The 12,252-nt window shown below is 55.4% G+C and overlaps 1 protein-coding gene across 2 annotated transcripts in view; it reads left to right on the top strand.

The window, feature by feature from the left end:
* WDFY3 (WD repeat and FYVE domain containing 3) overlaps positions 1-12,252 on the top strand; it is an 80,491-nt gene that overhangs the window by 29,500 nt on the left and 38,739 nt on the right. Inside the window, exons 11-27 of one of the 2 annotated variants that reach the window (XM_078613535.1) lie at positions 49-242; positions 489-1,009; positions 1,858-1,963; positions 2,643-2,857; positions 3,585-3,709; positions 3,925-4,180; positions 5,428-5,531; positions 5,768-5,989; positions 6,410-6,591; positions 7,095-7,341; positions 7,896-8,050; positions 8,358-8,469; positions 8,767-8,957; positions 9,082-9,234; positions 10,174-10,247; positions 11,418-11,683; positions 11,935-12,058. In XM_078613535.1, the coding sequence (XP_078469661.1) occupies positions 49-242; positions 489-1,009; positions 1,858-1,963; positions 2,643-2,857; positions 3,585-3,709; positions 3,925-4,180; positions 5,428-5,531; positions 5,768-5,989; positions 6,410-6,591; positions 7,095-7,341; positions 7,896-8,050; positions 8,358-8,469; positions 8,767-8,957; positions 9,082-9,234; positions 10,174-10,247; positions 11,418-11,683; positions 11,935-12,058 (3,247 nt within the window). The remainder of the gene's footprint in view (positions 1-48; positions 243-488; positions 1,010-1,857; positions 1,964-2,642; positions 2,858-3,584; positions 3,710-3,924; positions 4,181-5,427; positions 5,532-5,767; positions 5,990-6,409; positions 6,592-7,094; positions 7,342-7,895; positions 8,051-8,357; positions 8,470-8,766; positions 8,958-9,081; positions 9,235-10,173; positions 10,248-11,417; positions 11,684-11,934; positions 12,059-12,252) is intronic. The other variant, XM_078613534.1, reaches the window with a different exon arrangement.

Raw genomic sequence — 12,252 nt, 5'->3', positions numbered from 1 at the left:
GTGTAGGCTACAGGGGGGATGTTTGTGTTTGTGCGTGTCGTGCTGCAGGAGCGTTCCGCGAGCTGGGCGGAGCGCGCTGCGTGCACAACATCGTACGCTACGCCGAGTGCCGGGCGCTGGCGCTGCGCGTGGTGCAGCAGCTCGTGCTGTCGGCGTGCGGCGACGATGATATGGGCACGCTGCTTGGGTTCATGCACACGGCCGGGCCCAGCGAGATCACGCTCAAGTCTGACATCCTCGCCGTGAGCGCACGCACACACGCACACACACACGCACGCACACACGCACGCACACACGTACACACGCACGGGAAGAGAGAGGGAGAGGGTGAGTATAATAATATTGGAGGACGAGCAGGAGCTGGAGAGCAAAGGGGGAGAGTTACCGCTAGCACCGCTCCCAGCTGAGCGTATACCACACCCCGTGCCTTGCCCTCCGCTCACCACCCGGCGCTGCCGATTGGCCGCTTGCACCCTGCCCCCGCGCAGGCCCTCGTGGAGGTGCTCACCGGAAGTCATCGCGCGCGCACCGTCTTCCGCAAGGTGGGCGGCTTCGTCTATGTCACCTCGCTGCTCGTCGCCATGGAGAACTCGCTGAGCGTTAGCCCCGGTGCTTGCTGGGAGCAGGCCGACGAGGGGGAGGTGTTCGGCCTGCTCAGGGCCACGTTCCGCACGCTCACGGCCGCCATGCACTCGGAGCCGGCCAACGCACGATTCTTCGCTCGCGAGGTGCAGTACGACAAGCTGGCCGAGGCGCTGAGGCTGCTGGGTTGCTTCACTGGGGGGCGGCAGCTGGCGGGGGCGACAGCCGCCCTCTCCGGCTGTTCCCACGACGCGCTGCCCCAGCCCGATGCCGCGGGCCCCACGCTGCCGTTCTCCTCCCACGATGCCTTGCTGCTGCCGGAAGGCGGCACTGGCTGTGGGTCGGGGGAGCGCGTGTCTCCGTCGCTCAAGCACTGCGGCAGGCTGTTTGTGTATCTCTACCACATGGCCACGGACTCGTTTGATGGGTGAGTGATGTGGAACCGGAACACACCCCCTGTTACTGATACATGTGATTGTATTTAATGATTGTTTTTAATTGCTAAACTTGGTTGTTTTTCAACCTACCGGTAAGGAGCTGCAACGATAATAATTGCCAGGTGTACGTGTGACAGTTTGTTTGGCTGTGTTGGGTGATTGAGGGTTTTGCAACAAGATTTTGGCTCGATCACTGCATGGCCTAACCCAGAAATTTGCTATTAATCATATTATCCACTATGAAAACCTTCGTGTTAAATTACCTACTTTAAATGTGCGGATGAATCAGCGGCTAAATCGTTGAAGCTGCAACGATAAACAACTCAATAACGACTTTATTACGGCCATGAACACGCATGTAACATTGCAGCAATCTTCCCATATGTGAAATGGATGTTATTTAAACCGCTGATTCACTCTTTATTTGATCAGCTGGGTATGCTGTGCGGCGGTTATCGTCTTGTGGGTGTAATAATTGTAGCCTCGTGGTGTAGTGACCCACTCGCCGGCAGTCAGTCACTTCCTCATTACTCCTCTATCGCTGCTACCGTGAATACTAAACAAGAATGGGGTGGGCCCGTGAACCTGCAGTAACAGAGGTTCACGATTCAAGTCCAGCAGGCCACCCTGAATGTTAACAAAATACTTCACTTGCAGTGGATTTTAACATAATGTTAATCATGGAGGGAATTTTGTACCACCGTCATGGTACAAATTGCTAAATGCAAGAAATTATTAAGTTATTTAGAATTACTCAGTCTACTGGCAGACTAATGCCACATCCAGGCCAGTGCACACCCTCACGTGGTGAGTGACTGTTGGGCTGCCTTATCCACAGGTCCACCATGAACACGTCCTCCACGGACATTCAAGTTGTCCACCCGGGAGCTGTGCTGGCCATGGTGGACCTACTGCCCTCCATTCCATACGAGGAGCAGCCCCAGGTGACAACAATACGGACCGCTCGCCCTCCACCATCCTCACCTCCTCACACCCTTACCCCCTCATCCTCAGCTCCTTCACACTCCTCATACCCTCACTCTCCTAACCTCACCCATCTCACACCCTCCCCCTCTTCACCCCCTCACTCTTCTCCGTTCCTCTCCTCACCCCGTTCTAACCTCCTCACCCCCATCACCTTCCTCACCACTTTGCCCGCTGTCGCTACTCCCCGCAGTGCCAAACATCCCAATGTAGCGGGACCTTCCTGAGCCACGAGACTCAGAGGAGGCGTTCCTGAGTACATTTGCAGATGATTTATAGAACTCGGTGTAATCACAGAGTTCAGACATGTTGAGTCGGCACTGCTGAGAACCTTGGTTCTAATCTGGGCTTCAGGCCACTTCCTCATCAACTGCCTAGAAACCAGACTGACACTGATGGATGGGGGATAAGGTCACGGTCATCTGCTTCACGATCTACCCAGAGGGTTGTTGAGGTCGTGAATGTTGCAAATGTCCACGCGGCCCTCGAACCCGCGGTCTCGCTGCGGTGCCGGCTCGGCGTCCCTGGCACGGCCATCGTGAACCCTCCGAGCTGCGCGCCGCTCGCTACGCCGCGTCGACGCCGGGGAGTGACGCGTGCTCCTTGCGGCGCTCTCTCTCCCCACCACCCGTGAGCCAGCAGGCGCTGGAGCTGCAGCTGCGTCTGGCTGGGCTGCTGCAGCTGCTGTCACCGGGCGATGCGGCGCAGCAGGTGTTGTGTCGCGCGGGGCTGCAGGGCGCGCTGGTGCGACGTTGCGGCCCGGCTCTCGCCGATGAGGCTCACCCGCTGCATGCGCCGCTCCAGCGGCTCTTTGAGCGGCTCGCGTCGCAGGCCATCGAGCCCGCCGAGCTGCGGTGAGACTCCCACACGGGGCTGCTTCTCCCAGACACTGGCGCCCCTCTTCTACGCCGGCATCTGCCTTCTTCCTGGCAGGGGTTTGCCTTCCTATCCATCCGCTCACTCCTGTCTCGGGCCATCGTCTCATCATCTACTCCGCAGCCCTTTATGCCCTGGCTCCTCACCTCTCCAAAGCACCAATTTCACTCGACTCGCCTCCCGGTCTCTGCCCCTGCTGCTTCCACGATATTCCTCATTGTTCGTATGGCGGCGAGTTGAACAGCAGTGTTAATACGTTCATCTCGACGTTGGTGAGTGAGCCAGTGGACGCCTTAAGGAGTAGCCCGGTGTTTATCTCAAGCGCTGCCCACGAGTGATAGACATGGGCAGTGGCTTTAATATGTGGTCTATAATTTGACATAGAGTCTCACATGGAGATTTATAGGTAGACATAGAGACCCAAGAGACTACCATAGAGGTCCATAGACACACACAGAGACTGATGGACTTGTATGATGGATGTCGGCAGCAGTGTTTGAGCCAGGTAACCACTGTCACGTTGCGAGCTCTTCTTAATCCTCCGCCGGTGCAGGAGGCGATAGCCACTTCTGCCTCGCTTTCTCGTTCATCACCTCTCAGCCTGACGAGATCTTAAATCAGGAAGGTTGAGTACGAGCGGAGTGACGGGCACATTGTTGTCGTGTCCTCGTGTATTTTCGTGACCGTCGTTGGCCGCTAAACCAGAGAGTTCCTGCGGCTGGGGAACCCGCTGAGCTGCCTGGTGTGGGACAGCAGAGCGGCCACCGTGTACCGGCTCCACCGCCTCAACTCCAGCTCCTCCTCCTCCGACAGCGACGGCGTCGCGGCCCGTGAGTCACCGCGCCGCCCCCCACGCTCGCCAATCCTCACGAGCTTCCCGAAAAGCGGTGCCTCGGTTTCAGTCACCGGCGTGGTGACCCTCAATATATTTCTGGACCTGGCACGCCACATCCAGTAGACCTCCTTTCTTCTTTACTACCCCACCCATACCCTATTCTGCCCCCCACTCTCTCCGAACCTAACCATAACCGCCCCGGCCCCTTAGGCATCTTGGGAGACATTGCCGAGTGCCCCAACGGGGTTCCGGGCTCCGAATCTCCGCAGCAGCAGCAGCAGCAGCAGCTGCAGTTGCAGCGCTGGCACCGGGGGCTGCTGCTGCTGCGGCCGCTGGACTCTGTGACCGTGCCGCTGACGCGCGTCAAGTGCCTCGTCTCCATGACGACGCCGCGCGATGTGCGCAGCAGCGGAAGCGGCAGCACGCCGCCCTTCGTCGAGTTCGACATGGCCCCCGAAGGCTTCGGGTACGTGAGTTATCATCAGGGAGGCAGAGCCAGCGAGCGGCGGTGACACAGCCCGGCGGCAGCGCTAAAGATTTGTAGTGAAATCACCAAACATTGCCGAACAAAGTACAATTATCGTGTGCGCGAGTGCTTAACGTGCCAATCATCATTGGTTTGGCTCACACTGCTGAGTTGAAGAACAAATCTCACAGCTAACTTTAGCGATTAGATAGGACGTGTTTTCTCACTTTCCGGATTTTATTTTGGCTTCCTGGATTGTCCTGAAGTTGCTTGGTGCATTGTCAAGCGAAACGTCGCGTATATCACTGCCATATTTGTTTGTGAGAATTGTTCTACAACTCACCAGTGTGGCCCACCAATAACGATTGGCACGTTAAACGCTTTTACGCATGACAGATGTCATTTGTTTGGCTGTCGGGTTGTGGAGGGTCTTGGCCACACAAATTTGGCCAATGCCGGAGCCAGGATTTTTAGGTAGGGGGGGGGCAACCCCTCCAGCAATGAGAAATGATAGAGGAGTTGTTCGTAAGTAAGGAGTTGTTAGTAAGGAGTTGTTAGTGAGTAAGGACTTGTCCCTTGCTTTTTATTCAACGCGTGTGCGGCGATGGCACAGCCAACAATCGAGGGTCGAATTCGAACCGCGTTGTGTGATCGGCATCGCGCTCGCTGAAGGTGAATGTCTTCAGGGAAGTCGTGGACTGTATACGCAACTGCGCACAATTTTGAGTCACTTATAACTGCTTTGCTGTTACTTATTGCCAATTTTGGACTCAGACTATTGTCCTATCATCTCATAAGTCCCTGGCACACAGTAATATGCTACACAGTGGCAGTGGGGGTCGCAAATGCCCATTTATTACTAATGAACCCCAATGATCCCATCGAAATTAGGGATTTAAATCGGATCATTGATGGGGCACGTGCCACCCCACCCCCCCCACTGGCTCCGCCAGTAAATTTGGCCAGATCATTACTTGGCTTAACCCAATTATGACTCATAATAGTGGCTGCTAAAACCTTTGTGTTAATTTGAGGAGTTTTAAATGATCATCAATGTAAATTCGAGGTACAATCAGGTAATTGAAGACGTAAATTGTAACTAAAGATATCACAAGAACCAAACAAACACGTGAAACTGTAATGACACGAAGTCAAACCATTATTTCCCGACTCGCACACTCGGGCGAAACCTCACGCCACCTCTGTGTCTCTCCCCCCCCCTCCCTGCCTGGCTCCTGTGTGCTCAGCTGCCTGTTCCTGCCCAGCTTGGCGCCACAGAACGCCGTGCCGGGCTCAGCGGGGGGCTCGGGGGGCACCGGGGACAGTGCCGTCACCAGCGGCATCGGCACAGGCAAGGCCCGGACGGGACCCCCTCCCACAACATAAATCAATAAATAGACCGACCACTGTCACCGTCAACACTGGCTTGAAATGGACAAATATACGTGGTCCAGTTGAAGTGACTTCCCGATCTGGCAACAATGCCTCACTGTTTCTGCATTGTGACAGACTCGCTCCTCCGCCCGCTGTGCCCGCCACCCCTGCCACCCCACCCCCCTCCCCCTGCCCCGTGCACCCCACGTGCAGGCGAGCGCCTCTTCCCGCCAGCGTCGGGCCTCTCCTTCTCGGCGTGGTTCTGCGTGGAGCGGTTCTCCCCGCCGGGCCGGCCTCCCCACCCGGTGCGCCTCCTCACGCTGGTGCGCCGCGGCGTCGGCGCGGAGCTGCAGCACGCGTGCCTCACCGTGACGCTGTCGGCGCGCGACCGCTCGCTCGTCGTGTCCACGCGAGAGGAGCCGCTCCACGGCCTGGGTGAGGCCGCCGCCGCCGCCCTTCCTCGCCGCCAATGCTCTCGCGCTCCTTTTACCCAGGAGGGGCTCGCCCAGGCTCAAGGAACTTTTTCTCGAGGGTCCTGCCAAGTTTTTTAAAGGGAGAAAGGGGGGCGATGTTGCTGCTGCACATGATTCCAATAGAGTGATTTGTAGGTGATGTTTCGGCGTTGGAATATTTGACAAATACCGGTTGCATTGCATGGTTGTTCTTGCTATGAGAGGAAATCGGAGAATCCAGAGGAAACCCATGCAGAAGAGGGGGAGAACATACAAACTCCATACAGAAAGGCACCAGAGTCAGGAATTGAACCCGGGACCTATCCAGGTATCCAGGTCTCTTAAGCCCTCAATTGGTTTAACCTGAATGGTTACACAAGTACCTTTGTCTTTGTCCGTCCAGTGGAGGACCCGGCGGAGGAGAGCTCCTCGTATGAGATCCTGCCATCGCTCGCTCGCTTCCGCGTGGCCGAGCTGGCGCAGGAGGGCGTGTGGCACCACCTGGTGCTCACCCTGGGTCGCGGAGTGCTCAAGAACAGCACCGCCACGCTCTACCTCAACGGGCAAACTGCCGGCTCCGCCAAGGTGCCGCCCCCCCCACCCCCCCCAGCATCTCATTGCGTGGCACCAGTCAGTCGTGTGTCGCTGCTGGCAACCTTCATTATGCAGTCGCCGGACACACACCTGCTGGGTTATTGAATGGCCATTTCTTGAAAGGGGCACCCCCAGTGGTGTCTGTCCTTGTGCGGCAAAAGGTGATTCTTCAGCACCCCGCCTGCAAGTGTGTATGAGTCTGTCAGTAGGGGGCGATGATTGTTGCTGTGTGTTCCCGATTGCATTGCATTGCAGCTAATGTTTGAAGACGCCAGCACACAATAGCATTTACTCATTTCGAATTATATCAAGGGATATTTAACGTCTACTGTAAAGCAGACAGCACGTAGTGTTTTATAGTTATACACCAGCAGGACTAAACGGGGCGACCTTCAGCTTTGTGGATGTCTTTAGGAACACACAATGACACCGCGGTCTCTCATGCGACGTTGTACTCTACGCCCGTGCTCCTTTGGTGCGTGTTGCCCCCGCAGCTTCACTACGTGCGCTCCTTCCCGGGTGGCTCGGCAAACCCGCCGGCCGGCCTGTCAGTGTTTGGCTTCATCGGCACGGCGCCCTCGCAGCGCGACGCCGGGCCCCGGCTCCTGGGCGCGCCGCATCTGGTGTGGCGTCTCGGCCCCACATACCTGCTGGAGGAGGTCGTGACCCCGGCAGCTGTGGCCACCATATTTGAGCTGGGCTCGAGCTACGTGGGCAGTTTCCAGGCCGTGGGAGCCTCGAGTGAGCATGAGTTATTTTGTCATTTCGCTTCCGAAGCCCGCTTTAATTAGCCCGAGGAACGGAGCCATCGTAGCTTTGAAATTCCCTGGCTCGCACCAGACATCTTGTGTTAAATTAAGATGGAGATTTTTACAGCCAATGTTTTCATGCATAATTGAATTTTGGGTGAGACCACATAATGATCTGGCCATATTTAAGCTGTCACGTGGTGTGCAAGCCTTAATGCGACAGTTGATATTGTTTCAGCTCACACACCGGGAGGAAAGCAATTCCCACAATCGCATGTAGCGATTAGATAGGCGATGGTTCCCTTAAACTGTACCAAGCATTGTCATGATAGAATCCAGGGAGTTGCAACAACCGCAGCACCTGACTCGGCATCTTAAATAGGTGTCATGACCTAACAGAAACAACCAATCAGATTGCAATTAGATATTAACCATCACAAATAATTTTGTTTAAATGTTATTCCATCCCTCCAGCCCTTGCTGTAACACCTGATCACCCATGCGCATTAACGCACACGTCTCCTTGCTTGGTGGTGACGCATCCAGACCCCAAAGACCCCAAGGCCGAAGGCAGCCTTGGGCCCCTGGTGGTCGAGGAGAGGGTCTCTCTGGGCCTCAACGCGCTGTCCGAGTCCTCGCTGACCGTCGCGCGCATCCGCAAGGTCTACAACCGCGCCGACAGCAAGGCCATCGCCAAACAGGTCCATCTGTCACCCGCCACTGTCACCGCCACTGCCGCCCGTCACCCGCACTGCCGCACGCAGACCCCCACTGCCACCTGTAATCATAATAATGATATACATTGCGTATTCACGCCATTCTTATGGTGCAAGGCTATCATGAAGGCGCTGTGCGTCAGACAGTCTGCAGTAGTTTCACATTAGAGGGCAACGTTGTGATGTGTAATCCCTATTGCGTAATTCACTTTTTTTTATTTGGCAAATTTGGACCATGACGCCAGGACAAATTGATCGACTCTTTTAGAATAACAACGCCGCGTGTCCGCAGCTCGGCCTGCTGTCCCATGAGAACGCTACCCCGATCCGGCTGCTCTTCAACACAGCGTGCCACCTCACCGGGCCGGCACGCACCATCGGAGCCGCCCTCCTCGGCTATCTCGGTGAGCCACGCCGCGGGGGCCGTGGGGTCCGCGGGGAATGTGTGCCCTGTCTGGACGCCGCTAAGCCACGTGGACCAAGATTCTTGTTTTGTCCATTTATATATTTAGAGTCAAAGCAATTTCAATGTTCGTTTGAGCAGAAAATCGCTCTACAATTGGTTGAAGATGCCTGTGTTCTTAGCTGGCTGTTGTGAGTAATCCAATTAACGGTGATTGCATTGGTCATTGTGGTTTTTGTGAGTAATCCACTTCACGGTGATTGTGGTGGTTGTGGTTGTGGCTCGTTGGTCGCTGCAGGCGTGCGCACGTTTGTGCCGCGCCAGCTCGCCAGCACCTTGCAGTACGTGGGCGGCGCAGCGGCCATCCTGGGCCTGGTTGCCATGGCGGCGGACGTGGAAGGCCTGTACGCGGCCGTCAAGGCCCTGGTGTGCGTCGTCAAAAGCAACCCACTCGCCTGCAAGGAGATGGAGCGCATTCGCGGCTACCAGGTGAGCACACCCCCACAACAACAAAAGCCTAAACCGACTGCTGCCTGACGCTGGTTACCAAAGGAGTGGCTCTCTCCCTGTTCCCCCCGCCCTGCCCGCGAACCGTCATCATGGCCGCCACCAGCTGCTCGCCATGCTGCTCAAGAGGAAGCGCTCTCTGCTCAACAGCCACATCCTGCACCTGACCTTCTCGCTGGTCGGCACGCTGGACAGCGGGCGCGAGACGAGCCTCATCCCCAACCCCGCTGGCTTCCAGGACCTGCTGTGTGACCTCGAGGTGCTGCCCTCCCTCCCTCCCTCCCTCCTAAAGCCCCCCATCCTAATAATGAATTTGCCAGTCGGAGGGGGCGATGATTGGAATGTATGATTCCAATTGAGTATCATTATACCTCCTTTGCCAGTACCAAAATATAATAATAGGGTTTTTCCCCTTTTTTCTGGCAAGAAAACTGAAACCTTTTTACAATAAATTATGTCTGCATTAACCACAATACTTGTGGTCAAAATGCAAACAAAAAACACACTGATAATGAATGCATTGTCCTTGAAACTGATTGGTCCACACCAGATCTAGATGCGTACCCCGAGCCCTCATTACTTTGATAGTGCATTGTCTTTGAGCTGTGCGCCTTTTGGCGTCCTCTGGTCTAGCACGAATTGAGACGAGGCTCAAAAGAAAGCCGTCTCTGGTGTGGACCAACAGTTTCAAGGACAATACATATATTATCAGTGTTTTTTGTTTGACCACAAGTATTGTGGGTAATGCAGACATGATTCTTCGTAAAAAGGTTTCAGTTTTGTTGTCAGAAAAAAGAGGAAAACCCTATTATTCCAATTGAGTAATTTGTGGGTAGTTTTCGAATTTGCCAAATTTGGTTTCTACGCTTGTGAATGACGTCAGGGGTTCTTTAACATCGATTATGAAGCATACGGTGCGGATTATTCCACTTATTACAACCGCAGTATTAACCAGAGTGGTCTGGCAGATTCGACCCACGCACCTCTGCAACAAACAGCGACCGCGCTACCACTGGGCCGTGTAGTCCTTGAAGGTGGAGTGCCACCTTTGCAGCAGCTGTGGGATCTAGCAGAAGGAAGGGGACTAACGCCATTGGAGTGATGACCTCCTGACCTCGACTCTTGAGAGTTTGGTTTTAGTTGAAGGCTCCGTGTCCGTCCTGTGTTGCGAGCGATGTGCGTCCCTGCTTCACCACAGGTCTGGCTCCATGCACCGTACGAGCTCCACCTGTCTCTGCTGGAGCACTTTGTGGAGCTGCTTACTGAGTCCAGGTGAACACAAAAACAACAATAGCCACAGCAACAGATTACATTCATGCAGCGTCTAAATGGCCTTCGGCTAAATCACCCAGTATATATATTCATTTTAACTCAATGGCTGATCAAAGTTTAAAAGGCCTAAAAAGTAAGATGGTCAGCAACAAACAGCAATATCAGAGTTGTAACATATACGAGTCAACATGTTTCTTGAATTGAGCAAAGTTATTATTCTAAAAGCTTGTGGAACGAGGCGATGGGAGGGGATTCCAAAAGTGGAGCAGTGTGAGCGAAGACGCAGAAAGAGACTTGTTGTGACCTGCAGTGTGGTGAGTGAGTGGATGAGCGAGAGAGTAAGTGGGTGAGTGTTGTGACCTGCAGTGTGTGAGTGAGTGGATGAGTGAGAGAGTAAGTGGGTGAGTGCTGTGACCTGCAGTGTGGTGAGTGAGTGGATGAGTGAGTGAGAGAGTAAGTGGGTGAGTGTTGTGACCTGCAGTGTGGTGAGTGAGTGGATGAGTGAGTGAGAGAGTAAGTGGGTGAGTGTTGTGACCTGCAGTGTGGTGAGTGAGTGGATGAGTGAGAGAGTAAGTGGGTGAGTGCTGTGATCTGCAGTGTGGTGAGTGAGTGGATGAGTGAGAGAGTAAGTGGGTGAGTGCTGTGATCTGCAGTGTGGTGAGTGAGTGGATGAGTGAGTCAGTGGGTGAGTGCTGTGATCTGCAGTGTGGTGAGTGAGTGTTGATGAGACAAAATTGTCAGTGTCTGGTAGACTTCAACATGACAGGAGGAATCAATGAGCGATGGTCATGGCAACCGTAACCATCTCATCAGATCCCGGACGCTAAGCGGGGTTGAACCTGGATAGTGGTCGCCCATCCAAGCACTCTCCAGGTTCCGAGTGGTCACCGACCACTGTTTAGAGCAGGTGCTAGAGGATGCTGTGGGCATGCATGGTGGGCAGCAGAGGGCCACGCAGCAACATCCATTGTACTGTACCAAACACAACGTCTAAACTGCCCACCTCTTGCCCAACCCCACAGGTCAAGGTGCATCCGCGCCCACCGTTCCCTACCAAGGTCGCTCGATCTCGCTTCCACACAGAGACACGTACCAAGACACTCCCCCCACCCCTCACACTCGGACCACTCACTTCTCTCCCCCCCCCCCCCCCCCGTCTGCCCCCCACAGTGAGGCGACCCGTAACGCTCGGCTCATGCGTGAATTTGGGCTCGTTCCGCGGCTGCTGCTGACGCTGCGCGACGCTTCGCTGTCGCGCGCCTCCGTGGGCGCCGTGGCCAGCGTGCTGCGCCTCCTGCTGCAGGCCTTCCCCTCGCCCGGCGACCTGCTGCGCTTCGGACACTTCCTCGCCGCCACGCTGCCCCCACACCTGCTCAGCGAGAAGGCGCTATGCCCCGACAGGGACGAGCAGCAGCAGCAGCAACAGCAGGACTTTGGTAACAACAACAGCAGTGGGATTGTCGTAACAGCAGCACTAGTAGAACTGTGGTAACAGCAGCAGCAGGACTGTGGTAACAACCATGGCAGTGGGACTGTGGTAACAGCAGTGATATAACTGTGGTAATTGCAGCAGCAGGACTTTGCTGACATCAACAGAAGTGGGATTGTGGTGTGCGGTTGTGGTGTGATGCGTGTTTGGTTGTGGCTTACGACGTGCGCGTGGTTGTGGCGTGTGCGGCGCTTGCAGGCTGGGAGGAAGAGGTGGCGGGTCAGGGGGGGGCACGCACTGTGTGGCTCAGGAACCAGCTGCTGGAGACGCTCCTCGCGCTGCTGACGCACGGTGCCCGCGACAAGAGCGCAGTCAGCCTCACGTGAGCGCACTTGCCCGCGGCGAATCCTGGCTCCCAACCCTAAGCATGGCTCCATCCTGAACCCTGGCTACCAACCCTAAGCATGGCTCCATCCTGAACCCTGGCTCCCAACCCTAAGCATGGCTCCATCCTGACCCCTGGCTCCCAGCCCCAGGACAATCATATCCCTGGCTATAACCTTTACACATAGCTCC

The sequence above is a fragment of the Lampetra planeri genome, chromosome 41 (assembly GCF_965212315.1).
Source record: "Lampetra planeri chromosome 41, kcLamPlan1.2.h2, whole genome shotgun sequence".
Taxonomy (NCBI): Eukaryota; Metazoa; Chordata; class Hyperoartia; order Petromyzontiformes; family Petromyzontidae; genus Lampetra; species Lampetra planeri.
The sequence above is the reverse complement of the archived record's forward strand: the minus strand, read 5'-3'. Positions and strand labels throughout refer to the sequence as shown.